Source organism: Chiloscyllium punctatum, chromosome 24 (genome assembly GCF_047496795.1).
Source record: "Chiloscyllium punctatum isolate Juve2018m chromosome 24, sChiPun1.3, whole genome shotgun sequence".
Lineage (NCBI taxonomy): Eukaryota > Metazoa > Chordata > Chondrichthyes > Orectolobiformes > Hemiscylliidae > Chiloscyllium > Chiloscyllium punctatum.
Window position 1 is genome coordinate 39,872,676 of NC_092762.1, and position 26,998 is coordinate 39,899,673.

Here is a 26,998-nt window from a genome sequence, read left to right on the forward strand (position 1 = left end):
CCAGTATTTGATTCCACCCTCAGTGGGAGCTGGAAATCCTATTTAGGTGAGTTCTTAATTTCTTAAAACAACTAGAACTCTTCACATTGACAGAAAACAATTAGTCTCAATTTAAGACCATAAGAAATAGGAACAAGAGTAGGCCACTTGAGCTTTCTCTGTCATTCAATGGGATCATGGCTGATCCAGTCTACCTCACATCCGCTTTCCTACCTTTTCCCCATAATGCTTGAATTCCCCAAATGATCAAGAATCTGACTGTCTGTTTGCCTATCTATCAATCTATCTATCCAACTATCTATTTAAACCTTAAATTTATACAAGGATCCTTCTCCCACAGCTCTGTGGCAAGATGTTCCAAAGACTCACAACCCTCTAAGAAAAAATAATTCCTCCTCATCTCAGCCTCAATGGTCAGCACTGCTGCCTCACAGCGCCAGGGACCTGGGTTTGATTCCAGCCTCAGGCTGTGTGAAGTTTTCACATTCACCCTGTGTTTGTGTGGGTTTCCTCCAGGTGCTCTGGTTTTCTCCCACAATCCAAAGATGTGCAGTTTCGGTGAGTTGGCCAAGCTAAATTGCCCATAGTGTTGAGGGATGTGTAAGTTAGGTGCATTAGCTATGGGTAAATGTAGAGTAATAGGCTGGGGAATGGGTCTGGGTGGGTTACTCTTCAGAGGGTCAGTGTGAACTTGTTGGGCCAAATGGCCTGTTTCCACATTGCAGGGATTCTATGATTTCTGAATTGGCACCCCTTTTTTACTGTGACAATGCCCTCTGGTCCTAGATTCTCCCGTGCGGGGAAACATCTTTTCAGCATTTACCCTGTCAAGTCCCTTAAGAATCTGATACATTTCAATGAGATCACCTTTCATTTTTCTAAAATTAGAAGAAAATAAACAATTAATCACTTGAAGGTAAACAACTTAAGGTTTACTGAAGAAAATTACATGCTATTGAAGGTTTTTGTTTTGCAAGAATTGAGACAATACGAGATCGCAAAAGGGAATAACATTATATATTGCATAAGAAGGTGTTCGTTGATTAGCAAGTGAACTCTGATCCAGACATGTTACTCGGGACATTGCACGAATTAACTGGCAAGCTTTTTAATTTCAAATCAGAAAAGCTTCAACAGCATTGTTCCTTTCTCAGCAATGCTCAAAGAATCTGTTGTCACTCTGCATAAGAACACATGGAGGATGTGATTGCACTGGAGGGGGTGCAGAGGATATTCATCATGGTATTGCCTGGGATGAAGCATTTCAGCTGTGAAGAGTGGGGGAGCTGAAAAGAGATTTAGAAGACTATGAAGTAACATTGGGCAAGGTGAATAGAAAGCGAGTGTTCCTCTTATTTGAAGGGTCAATAACAGGAGGGGCATAATTTTAACGTGGAAGAGAGGGAATTTAAAGGGCATTTCATCCAGATGTTGGTGGGGGTCTGGAATGTACTGCTGGGAGGGTAGTTGAGACAGGAAACCTCACAACCTTCAAAAAGTATTTGGATGAATTATAGAATCACTGCAGTTTGGAAGCAGCCCATTGAGTCCACACCAACCCTCCGAAGAGCACCCCACCCCATCCCTATAACCCTACATTTTCCAGGGCTAATCCACCTAGTCTGCACATCTTTGGACTATAGGAGGAACCCAGTGCATCCAGAGGAAACCCATTCAGACACAAGAAGAGCGTAAAAACTCCACACAGTCACCTAAGGGTGGAATTGAACTCAGGTCCCTGGTGCTGTGAGGCTAACCAGTGAGCCACAGTGCTGTCTATCTCCTTGTCGGGCTCCTCCTTAAATTTGCTCAACATACTAGCATCTACTATATTACAGGGCTCGTGAATTCCACGGATTCATGACCCTTTGAGAGAAGTAATTTGTCCTCACCTGATTTAAATCTACTATCTCTTATCCTAAAACTATGCCTTCTTGTTCTAGATTGCCCTACATGAGGGCATCCTCTCTACGTTTACCAAATCCCTTTAACATCTTGTGTCCCTTAATTGGATCCCCTCTCATTCTTCTTAACTCTGGAGAGTACAGACCTAATCTGCTCAATCTCTTCATAAGTCAAACCCCTCATCTCTAGAATCAATTTAGTGAACTGTCTCCAATATAACCACATTCCTCTTCAAGTTAGGGGCAAAAACACCACCAACACTTAGTTTGTCTATAACTTTAAAAATAGTGCTCAATATATACATGCATATTTATTAAAGCAAACCTGTTGCATGGTGAATAAACTCTCAGTTGTCAGTGAAAAGGGTTAACTTCTCTGCTTGTTTGCGATAAAGGTGGAATGAAACATTCTCAGATGCACATAATTGTGACACTGCAAAAATTTAAATAAAAAAACAACTGAAATTAAATTAGTCCAAATAAATGTTCAAATTGATTCTTTACCAAGCATTCCAGAAAAGGTAACTTCAGGGCTGAAATTCTTCTTTCATAAAAATAAAATCTTTGGTGCCTTTCAAAGTTGTACAAGGAAATTTTAATAAAAATAAATCCACATCATCTTTAATTTATAATGTTTTATTACTCTAATGCTGCAGTACGCCGAATCTGGAGATTATCAAATTGAAATGAACACATTTTACACAGTCACACTTACATGCACCTTAGAAATATGAATTTCTGTAATACGTTATGAATACAGAAGAATCAAACCTTTTGTGATATTAGAGTCATAGTCATAGAGAGATGTGCAGCATGGAAACAAGCCCTTTGGTCCAATCTGTCCCTGCCGACCAGATATCCCAACCCAATCTAGTCCCACCTGCCAGCACCCGGCCCATATCCCTCCAAACCCTTCCTATTCATATACCCATCCAGATGCCTCTTAAATGTTGCAATTGTACCAGCCTCCACCACATCATCTGGCAGGTCATTCCATACACGTACCACCCTCTGTGTGAAAAGGTTGCCCCTTAGGTCTCTTTTATATCTTTCCCCTCTCACCCTAAACCTATGCCCTCTAGTTCTGGACTTCCCCATCCCAGGGAAAAGACTTTGCCTATTTACCCTATCCATGCCCCTCATAATTTTGTAAACCTCCATAAGGTCACCCCTCAGTCTCCGATGCTCCAGGGAAAACAGCCCCAGCCTGTTCAGCCTCTCCCTATAGCTCAAATCCTCCAACCTTGGCAACGTCCTTGTAAATCTTTTCTGAACCCTTTCAAGTTTCACAACATCTTTCTGATAGGAAGGAGACCAGAAGTTTAGGCAAAGAGAAGTTTAGATTTTTAACTGTTTTGAAATGAAAAATATGACTTAATTTCTCAACAAAATGTGGACACACAAAATGTGGACACACACACACACACCAGGTAGGTAAACCTTGATCTCTTTATCTCCAATTTCTGCCATGACATTGACTGCTTTAACCTGTCCACCCCTCTCACTCACACCAACCTCTCACCCTCGCAATGTGCAGCTATCCACTCCCTCTGCTCCAACCCCAACCTCACCATCAAATCAGTGAACAAGGGGGAGCACAGTGGTTTGGTGCACCGACCTGTATGTTGCTGAAGCCAGGCGCCAACTAATGAACACTACTGTCTCCTTGACCATGATCTCCCCTCCCATCACCAAATTATGATCTCCCAGACCATCCACAGCCTCATCACCTCAGGGGATCTCCCATTCACAGCCTCCAACTTCATAGTTCCAGAACTCCGCACCTTGTGGTTCCACCTTTTACACAAAATTCACAAAGCTGACTGCCCCGATCAACTTATCATCTCTGCTTGCTCCTGCTCCACCGAACTTATCTCCTCATACCTTGACAATGACCTGAACCTCTTTGGCCAGGAACTCGCCACATACATTTGGGACACCACCTCCTCCATGATTTTCGGTTCCCCAGCCTGCAATGCCTCATCTTCACCATGGACATCCAGTCCCTGTACACGTCAATCCACCATGACAAAGGCCTCCAAGCCATCCATTTCTTCCTCTCCCATAGACCCAATCAGTACCCCTCATTCGATTAGCTAAACTGGTCCTCATCCTCAACAACTTCTCCTTCAAATCCTCCCACTTGCTTCAGACCAAAGGGTTAACCATGGGCAACAGTTTTGCCTTCCTCTTTGTCGGGTACGTGGAACAGTCCATCTTCCATAGTTACCCTGGCATATTCCCTACCTATTTCTCCAATACACTGATGATTGTATCAGTGCCACCTTGTGCTCCCATGAGGAAGTTGAATAGTTCACCAACTTCAAGAACACCTTCCATTTGGCCTCATGTTCATCTTGAGCATCTCGGACATCTCCCTCCCCTTCCTGGACCTCTTCATCTCCATTTCCAGTTACTGACTCAACACGGACATCTACTTCAAACCCACTGAGTCCCACAGTTACCTGGACTACACTTCCTCTCACCCCGTCTCCTGTAAAAACACTATCCCTTACTCCCAATTCCTCTGCCGCAACTGATCCCAGGAGTAGCAATTCCACTCCAGAACATCTCAGTTGGCCTCTTACTTCAAAGACTGCAATTTCCCCTCCCACATAGTCAACAATGCTATTCAGTACATGTCTTCCACTTCTCACATCTCCGCCCTTGAACACCACTCCTCCAACCCCAACAAGGATAGAACCTCCCGGTCCTCACCTTCCAACCCACTAATCTGCGGATACAACGCATCATCCTCTGCCATTTCCACCACCTACAGTTAGACCCCACCACCAGAGATATATTTCCCACTCCATCCCTATCAGCATTCCACTGAGACCATTCCCTCCACAATTCCCTCGCAAGATCCAGTGCCCCCACCAAACACCCACCCTCCACTGCCAACACCTTCTTTTGCCAATGCAAGAGGTGCAAAGCCAGCATACCTCCCCCTCACCTCCATCCAAGGCCCCAAAGTAATGATCGCTCTTACTAGAGTCAAGAAATCACAAGTGGTTTATTGATAAAGATGACTTTAAGTAAAAATTGAGGTCTTCCCACTGAAGATTGGACTGATGGGTGAGGAAGCAGAATAGGTTGATCTTAGCAGCCTATTGTAATAATTGGTTCTTCTTTGATAATCTCTCTAACTAGTTCCAGAGGGATCAGTTCTGGGTCCTCTTTTGTTTGTCATTTACATAAATAAATAATTTGGATAAGAATATAGAAGGCATGGTTAGTAGGTTTGTGAACAACACAAAAATTGGTGGCATTGTAGACAGTGAAGAAGGTTTTCTGAGACTACAAAAGGGTTCTTGATCAATAGGCTGAAAAATGGCAGGTGGAGTTCAATCTGGATAAATACGAGATGTTGCATTTTGGTACAACAAACACGGGTAGGGCTTGTACAATTAATGGTAAGGCCTTGGGTAGTGTTGTAGAACACAGGGACCGAGGGGTGCAGATATATAATTCTTTGAAGTTAGCGTTACATATAAACAGGGTGGTTAAAAAGGTGTTTGGCATGATTGCCTTCATTGCTCAGTCCTTTGAGTAAAGAAGTTGGGAAGTCATGTTGAGGTTGTACAGGATATTGGTAAGGCCTCTTCTGGAATATTGTGTCCAATTCTGGTCGCCCAGTTATAGGAAGGATATTATGAAGCTGGAGAGAGTTCAGAAGAGATTTACCAGAATGTTGCCGGGTATGGAAGAGTTTGAGTTGTAAAAGAAGGCTGGATAGGCTGGGACTTTTCTCACTGGAGCAAAGAGTTTGAGAGGTGATCTGATAGAAGTTTATAAAATAAACTGGTTAGCACTGCTGCCTCACAGCGCTAGAGACCTGGGTTCAATTCCCGCCTCAGGCAACTCTGTGTGGAGTTTGCACGTTCTCCCCGTGTCTGCTTGGGTTTCCTCCAGGTGCTCCGGTTTCCTCCCACAGTCCAAAGATGTGCAGATTAGGTGAACTTAAATTACCCGTAATGTTAGGTGAAGGGGTAAATGTAGGGGAATGGGTCTTGGTGGGTTTTGCGTCGTTGGGCCGAAGGGCCTGTTTCCACACTGTAAGTAATCTAATCTAATCTATTGTTTTATACAATTTTGGATAGTTAGGAATGGTGTTAACATCCTGGAGGGATAACAGAATTACCATGATATTTCCATGGAGGGAAGAATTGAGTTATAAGTATGTTTAAATCAACATGTTAAGAATTAGAATCCCTACAGTGTGGAAACAGGCCCTTCGGCATAGCAAGTCCCATTCCCCATGTTACTCTACATTTCCCCTTGACTAATGCACCTAACCTACACACCCCTGAATACTATGGACAATTTAGCATGACCAATTCACCTAACTTGCACATCTTTGGACTCTGGGAAGAAACGGGAGCAGACACAGAGAGAATGTGCAAACTTCACACAGACAGTCACCCAAGGCTGGAATCGAACCCGGGTCCCTGGTGCTGCGAGGCAGCAGTACTAACCACTGAGTCACCGTACTGCCCCCAATGTTCAGACATACTGTCACATACCTTTGGACCAGGTGAACCTGGATCACCTGGTCCAGATGTGGGTTCATTACCACCAAAACCCTAAGAATTCATTTATATAATCACATTGAGAAATTGGGATTGGTCTACCTAGAGCGGGGGTTACAGGGAATCCTAAAATTCATACATTATGAGAAGTTTTAATATAAAAGAAACAAGACAACCTAGCCATTTTATGAGTAATTTAGCAGGATTAATTTGAAGGGTTTTGGGGAATGCTGGGAAGTTGGAACACTACTTCAATTTGAAATGGTCTCCTTTGGTGTAGCAAGATTCTATGATTCCTGTACTCAAAACAACTCCATTATCTGGAATTAAGAGGTTTGTGCTGATGTAGGATATAGGAGGTGAGAGATACATGGGTAAATTGCAGCTCGAAAACTGAACAAATGTGTTTGGAACTGACTTGTTAATTGGCTGATTGGTGTTAGGAGAGGGGTCAAAATGAGAGTGTATTGGTTTGGTGTTTACAGCACCAAACGGCTCTAAACACAAGCTCACCCAGCCCTCTTCGAAATTTCAATCTCAGTTATGATTTTAGACCCTGAATGAAGGCACAGGCAATTGCCATTCGTACCTGATAGCCATTATCAGGTATGATAGAACCTTTGTCTCTGAGTCACACTTCTTTCTGAGTCAGTTCATGTCCCATTCCAAAGTCTTGAACACAAAATCTTGGTTGGCAATCCCAGTTTAGTCTTTCAGTGACTTTTTCAGGTGGACCTAAAGAAGCCCAGGGCACTATTTTGAATAATAGGAGGTCTCTCTGATGTCTACATCAATCCCTAGCTCATCTTGTCATTAACAGGATCACATTGATGTCTATGACTGCATGATGAACAGAAATTCACTGTATTACAATAATAATTATCTTTTAAAAGTACTTAATTGGTTGAAAAACACTTTGGAAATGCCCTGAGCTCATGAGGGATATTACACAAATGCAAGTCTTTCTTCACTCTTGCACCATCCATTTCAGGGTGACATGGAAAGATGAGAGGACCAAATTTTCAGTTATTTTTACAAACAGTATGTGAGCATGATGGACATTAAGGGGAGGAAAGGTTTCTCACCTTCAGTGACAATTGTAAAAGCCTAAATGACTAGTAAAAATGGCTAATTAGCTTCTTTATTTTTCCAGGATCAGTGGAAGTGTCCCGTCGTAATCCAATTGCCTCATGGATGTGTGCAATGCTTTATTGCTTTGCCAGTTATATAATGGCTGATATACTGCTTGGAGAATCACCCCTCCATTATTTTAACAACACCTCTCATATCTTGCTGGCAACTGCTGTTTGGTGAGTAAACACAGATTTTGTCATTCACTTTGTCAAATTCACTTTTTTGCTGCAGGTGTGATAATCAGGTTGGTTGGCAGATGAGAACATGAGGATGTAAAATATATTGAGGAATAAATATTGAGAAGAACCATAGGATTAGTTTACAATTTAAAACACAGTGATTATCCAGATTGTACTAAGAGTTGCATGCCTAGGGAAACATAAATTTAAAAGGGTAATTTTAGTGAGATTTATAAAATTATTGGAATTAAAATGTTTTTGCATAGAGCAACTGAAAAGATTAGGGAGAATGGGGGTCACTTTTACTGACAGCATAAGGACAGAAATTTACAAAACAGGTTGTTGGTTTGTTTGGCGAATGCTGGTTCATTGAATTTCTTGAAACAATTTTTTTTTAAACATTCTCATCCAGAAAGTTAGGAGGTATGGGATATAGGGAATTTTGGCTGTCTGCATACAGAATCGGCTGGCTGAAAAAAGACAGCAACTGGTAGTGGGTGGAATGTATTTTGCCTAGAGGTTGGTGAACAGTGGTGTCCTGCGGAGGTCTGTTCTTGGGCCTCTGCTCTTTGTAGTTTTTATAATGACTTGGATGAAGAAGTGGAGGCGGGGGGGGGGGGGGGGGGGGGCGCGGGCGGGGGGAAGCGTTAGTAAGTTTGCCGATGACACAAAGATCGGTGATTTTGTAGATAGTGTCAAGGGCAGTTGCAAGCTATAACATGACATTGACAGGATGCAGAGCTGGGCTGAGAAGTGGCAGATGCAATTCAACCTGGATAAATGCAAAGTGATTCATTTTGGAAGGTGAGTACAGGGCTAATGACAGGATTCTTGGCAGTATGGAGGAACAGTGGGATCTTGGGATCCATGTACATAGATCCCTAAAAGTTGCCACACAAGTGGAAAAGCACAGCCGGTCAGAAAGCATCCAAGGAGCAGGAGAGTCGACTTTTCGGACTTAGGCTGTTCACCAGGAATGAGGGGTGGCCTAAGGGGGATAACAGATAAATGGGAGGAGGGTGGGGCTGGGGGTAAGGTCGCTGGGAATGTGATAGGTAGATGAAGGTGGGGGTGAAAGTGATAGGTCGAAGAGGAGGGTGGAGTGGATAGGTGGGCAGGAAATTGGACAGGTAGGACAGTTCAAGACGGTGGTGCCAAGTTGGAAGGTTGGGTCTTTCTGGAACGCAGATAGGGGAGGGAGGGGAATATATCCTTGGTGGCGGGATCTGATTGTATGTGGCAGAAATGGCAGATGAAAATGCATCGTATCCAGAGATTGGTGGGGTGGATGGTGAGGACCGGGGTGGGGTTCTGTCCTTGTTGCGATTGGAGTGGTGCGGTTCAAGGGCGGTGATGCGGGAAGTGGAAGAAATGTGCTGGAGGGCATTGTCGACCATATGGGAGGGGAAATTGCGGTCTTTGAAAAGGAAGCCATCTGGGATGTTCTGTGGCGGAATTAGTCCTCCTGGGAGCAGATGTGGCGGAGGCTGAGGAATTGGGAATAAGGGATAGCATTTTTTACAGGTGGCAGGGTGGGAGGAGATGTAGTCCAGGTAGCTGTGGGAGTTGGTGCATTTGAATTAGATGTCCGTGTTGAGTCAGCCGCCGGAAACAGAGATGGCGAGGTCCAGGAAGGTGAGAGTGATGTCCAAGATCGTCCAGGTGAATTTGAGGTCAGGATGGAAGATGTCCGTGAAGTTAACGAACTGTTCAATCTCCGCTTAGGAGCACGAGGAGGCATTGGTACTGTCATCGATGCAGCAGAGGAAAAGATGGGGAATGGTGCCGGTGTAGCTAAGGAAGATGGACTGTTTCACATACCCGACAAAGGGGCAGGCATAGCTGGGGCCCATTCAGGTGCCCATTACTACCTCTTTGGTCTGGAGGAAGTGGGAGGATTCAAAGGAGAAACTGTTGAGGGTGAGGACTAGTTCAGCCAATTGAATGAGTGTGTCAGTGGAAAGGTACTGGTTGTGTTGGTGGGAGGGCTTAGAGGCCTTCGTCATGACAGATGGATGTATACCGGGACTGGATGTTCATGGTGAAGATGAGGTTTTGGGGGCCGTGAAAATGAAAGTCATGGAGGAGGTGGAAGGAGTGGGTGAAGTCCCAAATGTATGTGGGGAGATCCTGGACCAAAGGGTACAGGACAGTATCAAGGTATGCAGAGATAAGTTCGGTGGGGCAGGAGCAAGCTGAGATGCTGGGTCGACTGGGCAGTCAGGTTTGTGAATTGTGGGTAAGAGGTAGAACTGGGCGGTGCAGACTTCCCAAACTGAGGTTGGAGGCTGTTGGTGGGAGATCCCCTGAAGTGATGAAGTTGTGGATGGTCTGGGAGATAATGGTTTGGTGATGAGAGGTGCGGTTGAGGTCGACTTGGCACCTGGCTTCAGCGGTCTAGAGGTCGATGGGCCAAACTACCACTGTGCTCCCTTTGTCTGCTGGTTTGATGGTGAGGTTGGGGTTGAAGCAGAGGGAATGGAGGGCTGCATGTAGCGTGGGTGAGAAGTTGGAGTAGGTGAGAGGGGTGGACAGGTTGGGGCAGTCAATGTCATGGCAGCAGTTGGAAATGAAGAGATCGAGGGCAGGTAACAGACCAACACAGGGTGTCCAGGTGGATGGGTTGTGGTGGAGGCGGGAGAAGGGGTCCTTGGAGGAAAGGTGGGTGCCCTGATGGAAAAAGTAAGCACGGAGGCAGAGATGGTGGAAGAAGAGTTTGATGTCGCAATGCATGTTGAATTCATTGATGTGGGGCATATGAGGATGAAGGTGAGGCCTTTACTGAGGACTGATCATTCATCCTCAGTGAGGACAAGGTCTGGGGGAGATGGTAAAAACACAGCAGGGCTGGAAGCTGGGATCTGGTGTGGGGCTAGAATTGGGAGTGGGGGTGGAGACTGTCTCTGGAGTGGGTGTGGTTATGGAATCGGGGGTGTCATAATCAATGGAAATGACAATGGAAGATCACCATGGGGGTAGAGGGGTGGGGTGGGGTGGGGGGGGAGGCTGGTGGAAGAGGTGCCTTTTGTGGCATCCGAAGGGGTGGAAGTGACATAACACGTGGCATTTGCGATGTCGTCAGCAGTGTTTAGTAAGTGACGTCGTTGGGGGTGGAAATGGCTGAGGCGGTGTTAACTACAGCAACTCTTACCCAAGTTGATACGGTTGTTCAGAAAGCAGATGGTGTTCTGGCTTTCATTAACAAGGGGGTTGAGTTTAAGAGTCATAAGGTTTTGCTGCAGCTCTAAAAAAGCTCTGGTTACACCGCACTTGGAATATTTGTCCAGTTCTGATTGCATCCTTATAGGAAGGATGTAGGTGCTTTAGAGAGGGTGCAGAGGAGATTTACCAGGATGCAGCCTGATTGGAGGGCATGTCTTATGAAGAGAGGTTGAGTACACTTAGGCTTTTCACACTGGAGAGAAGCAGGAAGACAGGTGATTTGACAGAGGCGTACAAGGTAATGAGAGATGTAGATCGAGTAGATAGCCAGAAATGTTTTCTCAAGGGCAGAAATGGCTGTCACGAGGTGCCCTGATTTTAAGGTGATTGGAGGATGGTGTAAGGGAGATGTCAAGGGTAGATTCTTTACACAGAGAGTGGTGGGCGAGTGGAATGCACTTCCAGCGGTGGTAGCAGAGTCAGAGACTTTAGGGACATTTAAACGACTGCTGGACAAGCACATGGACGGCAATAAATTGAGGGCTATGTAGGTTGGTTGATTTTAGACTAAAATAAATGCTTGGCACAACATCGTGGGCTGAAGGGCCTGTACTGTGCTGTACTGTTCTATGCTCTAAAAGCTGGGCATGTTTTTAGCTTGGATGAAGATCACCTGGTACAAGCATAGGTACCCTGTAATATTAATCAGGACCAGAGTACTCTTGCTGACTAGTTTTGAATTGAAAAATAATTTTCCAGAGTCTTTTTCCCATTTCTAATTGGCTTCATTTGAATTTTTTATCAGTTGTTACTTTTATATGGTTTAGGATGAACTGGGATGTGTATATATGCTGAAATACAAGGTACCACAACTGTATAGGTCAAGCTGAATCATTTGTAATTTTTTTGTACTCTAATCATAGAGTCAGAGAGATGTACAGCAGGGAAACAGACCCTTCGGTCCAACTCGTCCATGCCGACCAGATATCCCAACCCAATCTAGTCCCACCTGCTCCTCAAGATTTTATAAACCTCTATAAGGTTACCCGTCAGCCTCTGATGCTCCAGGGAAAACAGCCCTAGCCTATTCAACCTCTCCCTTTAGCTCAAATCCTCCAACCCTGGCAATTACCTTGTAAGTCTTTTCTGAACCCTTTCAAGTTTCACAACATCTGTCCAATAGGAAGGAGACCAGAATTGCATGCAATATTCAAAAAGTGGCCTAACCAATGTCCTGTATAGCTGCAACATTATCTCTTCATAGAAAGAAGAATAGAAATAATAGGCAATTATGGTGTAAATGAGTTAAAATAGTTTATTGTTTTGGCAAATGAAAGAATTCACGCCTATTGTAGTGAAGAGTTGTTGGTCTTACATGCTTGGCAACTAAACTACAATTTATTTCTATTGTGCCTTAAACATAATGAAACATCAACAATTGCCAACAAGGTGCACAGCATTCTAACACAAAATGTGACACTAACTACATTAGGAAATGTTATGTCAAATGACCAAATGCTTTAAGGAATCAGCCATGGTTGAACGATGGAGCAGACTCGATGCCAAATGGCCTAATTTTGCTTCTGTATCTTATCTTAATGGAAGAAGTGAAGTTGAGAGCCAGAGAGGTGGATGATGTATTCTAAACCTTTGGGACTAGGCAACTGAAAGAACAGTTACTGATAGTGAAGCAAATGGCAAGTAAAACACAGGAACAAACACAGTCAAAAAGAGGGTTTTAAAACTGGTGCATTGCTCTCAATTTTTTAAAATGAGAATACTGTGGAGCAGTAGATCTGACAAAAAGCTGGAAGTTGGAAATGAGTGCTTATGTCAGGGGAGATTGATATGAGGAATTAATAAAGAAACTAGATAATTTGAGAAAGTGAGGAGGAGTGATGTAGGAGGAGGTCTATTTTTATGTAGTAAAATTCTAAATTATTCAATTAAAAAAAGGGGGAACTATATATATTTTCATTTTTGCATAATTACAAGTTAGATCAATGTTTCAAAAGAAGCTGATCACAGCCATTACTCTACAGAATCCAAAGAGTATGGAAACAGGCCATTTGGCCCAATTAGCCCACACCGACCCTCCGAAAAGTATCCCACCCAGACCCATTCCTCTACCCTATTACCCTGTATTTTACCCCGAACTAATATACATCCCTGAGCACTATGGACAATTTAGCGTGGCCAATTGACCTGTACATCCTTGGATTGTGGGATGAAACTGGAGGACCCCCATTTGGACACAAGGAGAACGTACAAACTCCACAGACAGTTGCCCAAGGCTGGAATCAAACCTGGATCCCTGGCACTGTCAGGCAGCACTGCTAACCACTATGCCACCTATATGTTCACCCTTGTCAAATAATTCAATTTAACAATGATATCAAGCCTTGACTTACCAACTGTTTCATTGATTAACCTTCAGAGAAATTGGAGAAGCACATGTGCAAAAGACGGGAGATGTGGTGTTTTCGGTGACAAGGAGGTACTATTGTTACTCTCTACCACCCATGGTTACACCATTGTGCAAGTAAATGCAGTTGTTAATATGGAAAGTAGTTGAGCAGATATGAGGTTAATTAATTAAACTGACTGAGTAGGTGTAAAGGGCAAATAGGTACAGTCTTGTTGTTTAATGCTAGTGTCGCTACCTCTAAGCTAGAAGATCTGTTCAAGTTCAAGTCATAAATGTCCCAGAGGTGCACTGAAACATAACTGAACAGCTTAATTAAAGTGACCATAAAGGGGAAATAAGTGGGACTGTATGGAGAAGAAGCTGTAAGGCTGAATCATTAATAAATTCAATTGACAAAGAAAGATGTCTTGGTTTCTGTCTGACTTGGTTGCAGATTGACATTGGGAGCAGCCTAAAAGTGAAGATTGAAAACTAAAAGTTCTTTGCAGGCAGAAGATTATAATTGGAGTTATTTTAGCAAAGAGTGTTGAAACCAGTGCAAAGTGTTATGATTTCCCAGTGACATTCTGTAAAGCTGATCATTACAATCCATGGACAAATGAACTAGGTATATGTACATAGGTTAAGCCTATACTAAGAGAAAAAGGAAGGTAATTGCCTCTTCTACCACTTCTTACTAAAAGCATAATCAGGTGTAAAGTATTCTCAGAACTAGAGTCCCAATCATTTTTAGAAAGAAACACTATCTTGGAAAAGATATCAGAAATGCTTAAAAAAATCCTTGAAGCATGTTCACTACATGCTCAATTGGGATATTTAACAGCATCATAAAGAATGAGGGAATCGATTGGAGTGGCAAAAAGAAACCATTCAGATACAGGCTGAAAGCATCAACACAAAAAGCGAATCTAAACAAAAATTGAGGATAAAAATGCTGAAAATACCAATAGATGTAGCATTGACACATTTTAGTGACTACAGATTAATCAGAAGTTTATAAAGGATGCCAATCAAACAGAATTGGAGAGCTGGAAAGAATTTAGCATACACTATGGTACCAAATAGGGGATCACAGCCTTTTCATAAAGATGGGTATGGACAGAATATTGTTTCAACTAAAAACTTGGTAATCAGATACCAATGTCAATTCCCCGAACACAGAAAAATTGATCTTGAAGATCTTCATTCTTTTACTAACATACTCATGGGAATGTAAGTCACTTCATTTAAAAGTTGCCCTTTTGCAAGATGACAAGTTTCAAAGGGAAGCATTTTTGAAACCACCTAAAGAAGCAGGTGGCATAGAAGGGAAAGTATGGAACTATGAAAGTAAATGTGCTTATGGGTTGAATGTTGAGTGAGGGTATGGTATTTCTCCGTTATATCTGTATTATTGAAAGTGGGTTGCATTCAGCTTAAAGAAGACCTAGTAATGTACTACTGGTATTACAAAGAGAAACTAACAGACATCCTCATGATACATGTTAATTATCTGCAGGGAGTTTCTATGGAATTCAAATACTGCATGATTTGGAGGTGCCGCTGTTGGAAGTAGTGCATGTTAGATAAAAAAGAATTTAAGATTGGAAGTCAGGCTTCTGAGTCCTTTAACTATGTAGGGTTTAGAAACTAAGTTGGATTCATCACAAGTGACTTTGGATTCAGTCTTACTTGGAAATGGTTAATTGCATCCCAATAAATTTGGCCAAATCCCTACAGAAAGATGATTTTTTTCAGTCTGGGAAGTAACAGACCAGTTAAGAAGTTTGATTAGCCAACAACAAGGGAGCATAATTTTAAGGGCGGCATCGTAGCTCAGTGGTTACCACTGTTACGTCACAGCACCAGGAACCTGGGTTCCATTCCTGTCTCAGGTGACTGTCTGCGTGGAGCTTACACATTCTCCACATGTCTGCGGGAGTTTGTTCTGGTTTCCTCCCACATTCCAAATGATGTGCAGGTTAGGTGAATTGGCTATGCTAAATTGCCCATAGTGTTTGGTGCATTCGTCAGGGATAAACGTAGGGAAATTAGTCTGGGTGGGTTACTCTTCAGAAGGTCATAGAATCATAGAGTGTGGACTTGATGGGCTGAAGGGCCTGTTTCCACACTGTAGGGAATTTAATGTGAAAGGCCAGACTTTAAATGGGATTTGAGGAAAAACTTTTTCACTCAGAGGGTGGTGGGTATATGGAATACACTGCCTGGGAGAATGGGAAATTTTAAAAGGTTACGTTACAGAGACTTGGTTGAGAAGGAAACAGGACTGGCTGCTCAATGTTACAGGCTTTCATTGTTTTAGATAAGATAGAGAGGAAGGTAAAAGAAGTAGAGGAGTTGCATTACTAATCAGGAGAATGCTCCATCTGCATTCAGAGAGGATGCACTGGAGGGCTCATCCAATGAGGCAATGTGGGTAGAGTTCAAAAATAAGATGGGTGCAGTCACTCTAATTGGATTACATTATAGGCCGCCCAACAGCCAATGAGACATTGAGGAATAAACACGTAGGCAGATTATGGAAGATGTAATAACAACATGGTTGTCATAGTGCGTGGCTTTAACATACCCAATATTGACTGGGACTTAGTGCAAGAGGCTTAGATGGGGTGGAATTTGTTAAGTGTTAGCAAGGTTAGATCTCATGGAATACATGAAGACCTAGCCATTTGGATGCAGAACTGGCTCAAAGGTAGAAGACAGAGGGTGGTGGTGGAGGGTTGTTTTTCAGACTGGAGGCCTGTGACCAGTGGAATGCCACAAGATCGTGCTGGGTCCACTACTTTTCATCATTTATATAAATGATTTGGGTGTGAGCATAAGAGGTATAGTTAGTAAATTTGCAGATGACACCATAATTGGAGGTGTAGTGGACAGCGAAGAAGGTTACCTCAGATTACAATGGGATCTTGACCAGATGGGCCAATGGGCTGAGAAGTGCCAGATGGAGTTTAATTCAGATAAATGCGAGGTGCTGCATTTTGGGAAAACAAATCTTAGCAAGACTTATACACTTAATGGTAAGGTCCTAGGGAGTGTTGCTGAACAAAGAGACTTTGGAGTGCAGGTTCATATTTCCTTGAAAGTTGAGTCACATGTAGATAGGATAGTGAAGAAGGTGTTTGATATGCTTTCCTTTATTCGTCGGAATATTGAGTACAGGAATTGGGAGGTCATGTTGTGGCTGTACAGGACACTGGTTAGACCACTGTTGAAATATTGCATGCAATTCTGGTCTCCTTCCTATTGGAAGGATGTTGTGAAACTTGAAAGGGATCAGAAAAGATTTACAAAGATTTTGCTAGGTTTGGAGGATTTGAGCTATAGGGAGAGGCAGAACAGTCTGGGGCAGTTTTCCCCTGGAGCGTCAGAGGCTAAGGGGTGACCTTATAGAAGTTTACAAAATTATGAGGGGCATAGATAGGATAAATAGACAAGGTTTTTTTCCCTGGGTGGGGGAGTCCAGAACCTGAGGGCATAGGTTTAAGGTGAGAGGGGAAAGATATAAAAGAGACCTAAGGGGCAACTTTTTCATGCAGATGGTGGTATGTGTATGGAATGATCTGCCAGAGGATGTGGTGGAGGCTGGTACAATTGCAACATTTAAGAGGCATTTGGATGGGTATATGAATAGGAAGGGTTTGGAGGGATATGGGCAGGGTGCTGGCAGGTGGAATTAGATTGGGTTGGGATATCTGGTGGGCATGGACGAGTTGGACCGAAGGGTCTGTTTCCGTGTTGTACATCTCTATGACTCTTAATGCATCCAAGAGGGTTTCTTCAAACAGTATGTTGGATCATCCAGTTTGAGGAGGGGTCATATTGGATCTTTTACTGCCGAACGAGCCTGGCCAGGTGACTGACCTTCCAATGGGAGAGCATTTTGGAAACAGGGATCGCAACTGCTTCGGTCTTAAGCAGCTATGAATAAGGAGAAGTCAGGACCATGCGTAAGGTACTAAATTAGCAGAGGTCAAATTCCATCAATATTAGGCAGGAATTAGGGAGTATTAATTGAGCCTCCCTGTCTCCATCTCCGGCGACCAACTCAACATGAGTGCTATTTCAAATTCACTGACTCCATCTTCCCCCTGTAAAAATGTGATCCCTTTCTCCCAATTCCTCCGCCTCTGCCATATCTGCTCCCAGAATGAGCAATTCCACTCCAAGACATCCCAGATGGCCTCCTGTTTCAAGGACTGCAATTTCCCCTCCCACGTGATCAACAGTGCCCTCAAGCACATCTCCTCCACTTCCCACATCTCCGTCCTTGAACACCACACTTCCAACTGCAACAAGGATAGAACCCCCCACTCCTCACCTTCCATCCCGTTAATCTCCAGATACAGTGCATTATCCTCTGCCATCTCTTCCTATAACCAGACCCTACCACCAGAGATATATTTCTCTCCCCACCCCTAACTATATTCTGCAGAGACCATTCTCTCTGTGACTCCCTCATTAGGTCCATGATCCCTACCAACCCACCCTGCATCTTCCCTAGCCCCTGCAAGAAGTGTAAAACCTACACCCACACCTCCCACTTCACCTCTGTCCAAAGCGCCAAAGGATCTTTTCACATCCAGCAGAGACTTTCCTCCATATCCAAACACCTCATCTACTGTGCCTGTTGCTCGCAATGTGGTCTCCTGTACATCAGGGAGACAGGACGCCAACTCATGGAACATTTCAGGGAATATTTCTGGGACACATGCACCAAACCCCACTGCCCTGTGGCTGACCAGTTCAACTCCCCCCTCCCACCACCAAATCCAAGCCACCCGTGGACTGGAGGAAGAATGCCTCATCTACCGCCTTGGGACCCTTCAACCACATGGCATCAATATCAACTTCATTAGATTTCAAACCTCTCCTTCTGTCACCTCATCCCAGATCCAACCCTCCATATTGGCACCATCCTCCTTCCCACCTATCTGCTCCACCAATCTATCAATCATCCCTCTACCTGCATCCATCTATCACCTTCCCAGCTACGTTCCCCCTCCCCCCTCCTATTTATCTCTGAGCCCCCTTCTGCACTGCCCCACCCACATTCCTGATGAAGGGCTTATGTCCAAAATGTTGACTGCCCTGCTCCTCAGCTGCTGACTGACCTGCTGTGCTCTGATCCCCCGCATCTGCAGTCCTCACTTTTTCCTAAGAGCTGTTATCAGACAAGTCGACATTTGACATGTGTTTAAAGACCTGCTGATGAGAATTCATGCCCAGTAAGGAGGAAGGATAAGGATGGCAAGGTAAGAGACCCTTAGATAATGAGGAAGGTTGCGAATTTAGTCAAAAAAGCGAGAAGCATATGTAAGGTTTCTGAAACTAAAATCGGACACGGCCCATTAGGGATGTAAATAAAGCAGGGAAGAACTCAGGCAGGGAATCAGGAGAGCAAGAAGGGGCCATGAAATGATCTTGGCAAGTAGGGTGAAAGAGAATCCCAAGATATATACCTACATCAAAAATTAGAGGATGACTTGGGAGAAGCGAGGGCCAGACAGCATCCGAGGAGCAGGAGTTTCAACGTTTCGGGCAAAAGCCCTTCATCATGTTGTTTCTCTGTTCAAAAAGGGCCACCGCAACAAACCAGGAACGATAGAACAATGAGTCTCACATTGGTGGTTGAGAAACTATTGGAGAGAATTCTTCGGGATAGGATTTAGATGCATTTGGAAAAGCTTGGCCCAATTAGGGAGTCAGCATAGCTTCATTCCCGATGAAGGACTTTTGCCTGAAACGTCGATTCTCCTACTCCTCAGATATTGCCTGACCTGCTGTGCTTTTCAGCGCCATACTCTTGACTCTAATCTCCAGCATCTGCAGTCCTCACCTTTGCCTAGAAGGAAGGACACTGAAGGACAAAAGAGGGAACTTGTGCTTAGAGGCAGAGGATGTGGGTGAGATCCTAAATGATTATTTTGCATTCACCCAGGAGAAAGATATTGAGGATAGTAAGATTTGTGTAGATCATGCTAATATGCTACAGCATTTTGAGATCAACAAAGAAGCAGTGGTGGCTCTCTTGAAGAGCATTTAAATGTATAAGTTCCCAAGGCCCAATGGTATGTACCCCAGGTTACTGAAAGAGGCAAGATGAGATTGATGGAGCCTTGACCAATATCTTTGTATCCTCCTTAGCCATTGGGAGGTCCTGGAGAACCACTGAATAGCTAACGTTGTTCCTCTGTTCAAAAAGGGAATCTGGGATAATCCAGGAAACTATAGAGCAATGAGTTTCACATTGGTAGTTGAGAAACTATTGAATAGGATTTAGATGCATTTGGAAAAGTATGGTCCAATTAGGGACAGTCAGCATGGCTTTGTGCAGGGCAGGTCATGTCTTACTAACGTGATTGAATTTTTTGAGATGAAATATGTGATCAGTGAGGATAGAGCAGCTGATGTTGTCTCCATGAATTTTAGTAAGGCTTTCAACAAGGTAGGCTCATCCAGAAGATTAAGATGAATTGGATTGACAGTGAATTGGCCGTGTGAATTCAGAATTGGCTTGCTCATAAGTCATTAGTTGTCAGATTGTTTCACAAAAGCAATTTTGCAGATCCTCAATTTGGACACCTGGTGATATGAAGCATTACAAGAACATAAAAATCAACTTTGGGCTGCTTTGTGACTAACCATGTAACATTTTGTTTAAAGAAAGAGGAATACTGAAGGTTGATTGTATTATGTAAAATATGAAAATATCATTACTAATTAGTTGTATTATAAGGTAAGATATAGAATGAGGATCGTTTGTTTTATTTAAAGAGAAGGGTATCTGATTATAGGAAGTAGTTAAACGGAAATAGCACACAAACAGACCCTTTGGTCCAACTCGTCCATGCCAACCAGATATCCTAACCAAATCTAGTCCCATTTGCCAGCACTTGGCCCATATCCCTCTAAATCCTTCCCAATTTATGTACCCATCTAAATGCATTTTAAACGTTTTAATTGTACCAGCCTCCACCACCTCCTCTGGCAGCTCATTTCATACATGTACCATCCTTTGCATGAAAAAGTTGTCCCTTAGGTCCCTTTTAAATCTTTCCCCTCTCACCCTAAACTTATGTTCTCTAGATCTGGGCTCCCCCACCCTAGAGTAAATACCTTGTCTATTTACTCTATCCATGCCCCTCATGATTTTATGAACCTCTGTAAGGTCACCCCTCAGCCTCCGACGCTCCAGGGAAAACAGCCCCAGTCTTTTCATCCTCTCCCTGAAGCTCAAATCCTCCAACCCTGGCAACATCTTTGTAAATCTTTACTGAATTCTTTCAAGTTTCACAACATTCTTCCAATCACAGGGAGCCCAGAATTAGAATTAATTTATGAAATTGATTGGTAGATATAAAGGGAGACTGGAATGTAGAAGGGGGTGTATGACAAAGTAGTGAATAAACTCATGGTTTCTGTGTCTCCTATTGGCTTGATTCCCTCTCTTTTAACATAGTACATAGCTTTACTGGACCAACGGAACATTATGTGGCGTCTTTCTTCAAGGCCTTCACTAACACTTTTATCATCAAACAATAGGAGAGGTCTGTTAGTGACCTTACATTTTGATTTCTACCCTCTTCTTTTTTAAGCTGCTTCCATTAGGGAATTGTCTAATTGCTTAATGAATTTCAGAACGCAGCAGACAATTAGCACAGCTGGAACCTGTGCCGACTGTATCAATCTGCTATGAGTGAAAAGAAAACTTCAAAGTGAATGACATTATGGACATTAAAATCATATTAAAACCATATATTTGTTTAAACTAACGTGGTTCACATATCAGCTATTAAATAAGATTTAGTTATGAATACTGAGAGTTGTCATTACTGAAATAAACACTATGATTTCAACTTAGGTACCTCATCTTTTATTGCCCACTGAACCTTTTCTACAAGTGTGTGGCCTTCATGCCTGTGAAGTTGATCCTCACTGCTATGAAAGAGGTGGTGCGGGTCCGCAAAATTAGTATGGGTGTTGTCCATGCACACCATGCCTACCACCACGGATGGATCATAATGGCTTTGGTTGGATGGGCCAAAGGTAAGTTTCTGGATTAGTGGTGCTGGAAAAGCAGTTCAGCAGCATCCGAGGAGCAGTAAAATCAACGTTTCGGGCAAAAGTCCTTCATCAGGAATACAGGCAGGGTGCCTGAAGGGTGGAGAAATAAATGAGAGGAGGGTGGGGGTGGGGAGAAAGTAGCATAGAGTACAATCGGTGAGTGGGGGAGGGGATGAAGGTGATAGGTCAGGGAGGAGGGTGGAGTGGATAGGTGGAAAAGAAGATAGGTAGGTAGGACAAGTCATGGGGACAGTGCTGAGCTGGAAGTTTGGAACTGGGATGAGGTGGGGGAAGGGGAAATGAGGAAACTGTTGAAGTCCACATTGATGCCCTGGGGTTGAAGTGTTCCGAGGCGGAAGATAAGGCGTTCTTCCTCCAGGCATCGGGTGGTGATGGAGCGGCAGTGAAGGAGGCCCAGGACCTCCATGTCCTCGGCAGAGTGGGAGGGGGAGTTGAAATGTTGGGCCAAAGGCGGTGTGCTTGATTGGTGCAGGTGTCCCAGAGATGTTCCCTAAAGCACTCTGCTAGGAGGCCTAAGTTGTCTTTTGTCGCCTTATGTTTGAGATGTTATATTGGATATTACAGTGCCAAACAATCATTTATGTTGATCAATCCCCATCCTTCTGACACCTGACTAACGGAAATTGCATGAGAGCCAAACACTGCCCTCTAACTGCGTATTCCTCCAACAACATTCATCTTGTTGAAGTCAAACCCGAAAAGGAATTGGTATTGGCTTGAAACAAAATATCTAATTTTACGATATGGCAATTGCAGTCCATCTTGAAAGAAACCCAGCTATATTGTCAAAGGCAACAAAATATCCAGACCGTGTGGACCATTAGTACATGCTGGTCATTGTTATTTTGTTCCCCACAGGTGCTGGAGTTGCACTGATCTCCAACTTTGAGCAGCTAATTCGTGGAGTCTGGAAGCCAGAAACAAACGAGTTTCTCAACATGTCCTTGTAAGTGAAAATTATAGCACAAAGTAAAAGGGCAGCCTCTTTTACAACCTGAGCAATTTAGGAAAAGAAAATCAATGTTTGGAGTATGGAATGCAAAGTAGTTACCAATTAACCCAAACCTGGTTTGTGCTGCCTTCAAAACGAGTTAGCACCTTCTCAGTATTTCTGGGTGGAGGAATTAAAGATGCAGTGTTTGGTTACTGTGACATGTACAAGTTCAGCCCTGTTCTTCAGATCCTCGCCATGCTGATGTGAAAAAACAAGGATTTGGGTGGGTGGGGGGGTTAGGTGGAGGGCAAATGATAAGGACTTTGAGCAGAGACAGGGTGCCTCTCCACAAGAAAACAGAAGAGTTATGAACAACATTGTTGCTGACCTGCAACATTTGCAGAATTTGAAGGCAGGCCTTTTCAGTTATAAAAATAGTTCATCCAAAAAAATCAGGAAACTGAAAGCACAACAATGGTCACAAAAAATTCAGGAAAACAAAGCTAGAGATATTACACAGCTGGTAAAACAAATTGTAAAGTTTTTATTTTGATTTCTCATAGCCCAACAAAAGCTAGTTTGGTTGGAGCAGTTATCTTCACCCTACAGCAGGCCCGCTGGCTTCCCATATCCAAACACAATGTCGTGTTCCTGTTCACCATCTTCATGGTTGTTACAAAGGTAAGTACACCTTTTCAATTGATTAAAATAAAACAGGTTTAAGGAGTGTGTTATGTATGCACTGCCGTAGCAAATGGATGCAAGTGTGCTAATTTATTTCAATCTTTCATGAACTTTAGATTGGAAGGGAGTGAAACTCAATACTGATTGTGACTAAAAAGTTCTCATGTTTCTTTCAGTATATTAATACATTGTCCATTAAGACACTTTTGTTTTTATTCACTCATGGAATAAAAGTCACTGACAATGTCAGCCTTCACTTGTTCATTCCTGATTGGCCTTGACAAGCTGGTGGTGGACCTTCTTCTTAACTGTTGTGATCCAAGTGGTGTATGTACATGCAGAATGCTGTTAGGTAGAGAAATGCAGGATTTCCAGTTCCAAGCTCATTAACAGTAAAGATTGATGTTTCAGTCAGAGGAAAATTTGCATATGATGGTGTTCCCAGATCCCTGAAGGCTTTGTCCTGTTAGGTAGGAGAGGTTGTAGGCATGAAATCCTGTCAAAGGAGCCTTGGTGATTTGATAAAATGCATGTTGTAGATGGAAAACATTGGTGCCATAGATTGCCAGTGAGATTGTATCATATTATGATCAGTATTGACTAGAGGTTCCTTTCACTATGAGGTTATTAATTAATCCTACATCATTACACAAAAAGCCTGCTCCTTGGTTGGGACTGAACATACGACTCAAAACTAATCCAGAAAATTCCAAGCCAGTGCTGCAGTGATTATTGTTGTGGTTCTGTTCGCCGAGCTGGGAATTTGTCTTGCAAACGTTTCATCCCCTGTCTAGGTGACATCCTCAGTGCTTGGGAGCCTCCTGTGAAGCGCTTCTGTGCTGTGTTTCACAGGAGGCTCCCAAGCACTGAGGATGTCACCTAGACAGGGGACGAAACAAATTCCCAGCTAGGTGAACAGAACCACAACAACGAGCACCCGAGCTACAAATCTTCTCCCAAACTTTGAGCTGCAGTGATTAATTTAAAAATCCATAATGCTACCAAAATAACAATTCATACTATTACTTCTAATGACACTAACTTTGTGATTATTTATTTTGTTGCTTCACTTTATAAAACAAGTTCAGTCAATAATGTGAAAAAAAAACAATCCAGAGGGACAGATAAACAGATTTTCACCATTTAGTGCAGACGACACTAAGAGGGAACAATAAGGGCTGTTGATAAGAGCAGAAAGTTGAAAAAAAGACATAAACAAACTCTAGATTAGATGCAGTTTAAAATGGGCAAGTAAGCTCAATAGGTCAGATCTAACAACAACAAATCTGGCCTGGTTAACGGACCATAATCTGAACCATTTTGGAATGAAATCAAGGAAAACATTTTCCCACAAAGGTTAGTGGAAATCTGGACCTTTGTTCAAAGACACTGTCAATACTGATCATTCACTAGATTTTTCTTAGTTAAGCAGAGTTCAGGTGAGCAGAGTTCAGGTGTGGCTCAACCAAGGTCTATTTGAACAATAGAGCATGTCTTACTGCCTAACTCCTGTTCTGAACTTGTAAATAATGTCAGAAAAATAATGAATGTGATAAGTAAATGGATATCACTAGTTACTGAATTTTTAACCTACCATTCTAGGTATTCATGACAGCAACACACTCCCATGGGTCACCTTTCGCTCCAATTGAAGCCTTCATTTGCCCCATTATATTTGGGAATGCCTGTGGTATCTATGATGATCATGATCGTGTCTGCTCTCGCGACAATGTACAGAGCTGTACCCCTTCCAATCTGTCTCCGTACTCAGCCAAGACAAAGGAGGAACTTAATGAAGGGACAAGGAAGAAGAAATGCAAAAAGACTGAATAAGTGATACGACTCCCATCACAGTTATAAAAGCGTGCAGGAAGTGCAATTTCTGGTACTTAACGTGATCTGGAAACTGTACTATGAGGAAATCGACATAATTGTACTCATACAGTCTACTAGGGTTTGCATTTGAGCTTGTCTGTCTCATTAAATGGAAAGAAAAATGTGAACAAACAGTAGTTAGCCTATCCTTCGCAGGGACATATTTCCTCAGCAAGTTCCTTCTCGAAAAAGCAGACAGCATTAGTATGGTAATGATTTATCAATGTCTTTGAACAACAAGGTATAGAATGTGAAGAAAATGATAATAATCGTTTTCCTTTCTAAAATTGTTGGGATGTACTGTTGGAACTATGTAAGAGGAAATGCTTTCTTCACGTCTAACCAACACTGTACTAGATCAGAGAGAATTTCATTTTGTCATTGTTTGTAAAAGCATACATAAATTCTAATTTCCAGCATTATTATATCAGACTTTGGACTAGACAGCTAAAAGTCAAAGTGGAGGTGCTATAAATACCAACTAGTGGTGAAGTGAAATGACCTCTGCTGATAATTAGAGCACCTGCGTTGTCCTCATTCTGAATTTGTAGCAGAAATGCAGACACTATCTCCAGTATGGACAATGGGGCTGTAATAAACAAATGAAATAGGTCAAAGTCTCCATTAAATAGACAGTGGAATACCATATGTATTGTTAATTCTTCGTTCACTAACATCTATAGTATAAAATGCAATAGCTGTATTTGTACCACAAATATTTGCCAAAAATGCCACTTCAGGAAAATTCAGGTCAAAAGTAGGTCATTGTGCCTTTTCTTAAAAAAAAGAACCACATTCTCCTATAATTCTGTACAAACATGCACAAAATAATCATTATCAGGTGAATGTAGAGAGTATTCCATCATTGCCAAAAAATAAATTGTAAGGAAATGTGTTTTATTTGTGGTCTTCCAAGAAATGAAACTGATGTAACATAATAAAGATTAAGTATAAGACACTTTATGTTTATTGAAATGTATGAAATTCCCCTTATCTGCCATGTTTTCCACAACAAAATTCACTAGTTATCAAACAATATGCCCAAGTATTCATACATCTGTCTGTGTTGGAATGTAGATATGTAGAAATTTAAATTATTGACAGGACCTGATTCTAGGATTCCCACCTCTCATCAGGATTTTTACAGCCCTAGGATAAGGACACAGGTAGTATGACTTCACTCAGCAATCACCTACTTGCCTAAGAATTGTGGGGGTGGCAATTTCAGATGCCCCTCTACTTTCATGGAGTCAAGTCCGTTTTGGTAGATGTGGTCAACTGCACCTTACAGGAGAAATGAACCACAGGAAGACCTCAATCCCAAGTGGGTAAACAAAGTAAAAGCCATTTGCTCCTGGAGTTCTTTCCTTGAAAAAGTTTGAAATAAAAATAAAAATCTGCTTTCGGTAATTAGATATCGTTCGGTAAGCTTTGTTTTCTTTCTTCCTGAGTAGTTAACTATGGTGTTTTGTCCTGCAAAGAAAAGTTGATTATTACATTGACCACCATTGTGCAAGTTTAACATGACAGTGCTTTTTCTAAGAGGAAACTGTAGAAGAATGTATTGGGTAACTCTCCTGTTATGTTTGGACTGAAATTTAAATTTCCAGCGATCATTAGTTTTAAAGATAATGGCTCCAATGTTGAACTTTTAAAAAAAAAATCTGAGCCACTTATTTCATTGATTGGCATGCAACATGCTTTGTAATCACAATTTTTGAGGGCTTGTCTTGAGGTTTTCCCAAGGGCTTTTTTTATATACAGGGGCTATCTTTTCATTCTCACTGACTTATGGATTGGGTGGTATGGTTATGACCTTCTCTATTTGTGAAATTTATGGGCATCCGGACACAACAGAGACAGAATTAGAAGAATTCAAAAACGTCCTCAATTATCAAACCTACATTAAATTTAAAGGCACAACATATAAGGAAAGCATAATATTCTGAGACAGTATTTCAATCATCAAAAGACCACAGTTACATGGTAGTAATTCTTTTTTCAAAATAACACACTTTTTTATACTTAAAAAGCAGTGTGATTGTAGTAGAGAGTGCAGGAGATTCATCAGGATGCTG

General features: G+C 42.5%; 1 protein-coding gene across 1 annotated transcript in view; it reads left to right on the forward strand.

The window, feature by feature from the left end:
• tmem38a (transmembrane protein 38A) overlaps positions 1 to 26,335 on the forward strand; it is a 47,162-nt gene extending 20,827 nt beyond the window's left edge. The window contains exons 2-6 of the mRNA XM_072593673.1: positions 7,590 to 7,746; positions 21,204 to 21,388; positions 22,286 to 22,373; positions 22,925 to 23,042; positions 24,648 to 26,335. Coding sequence (XP_072449774.1) covers positions 7,590 to 7,746; positions 21,204 to 21,388; positions 22,286 to 22,373; positions 22,925 to 23,042; positions 24,648 to 24,878 — 779 coding nt within the window. The 3' untranslated portion in view covers positions 24,879 to 26,335. The remainder of the gene's footprint in view (positions 1 to 7,589; positions 7,747 to 21,203; positions 21,389 to 22,285; positions 22,374 to 22,924; positions 23,043 to 24,647) is intronic.
• Positions 26,336 to 26,998: the final 663 nt, after the last annotated feature.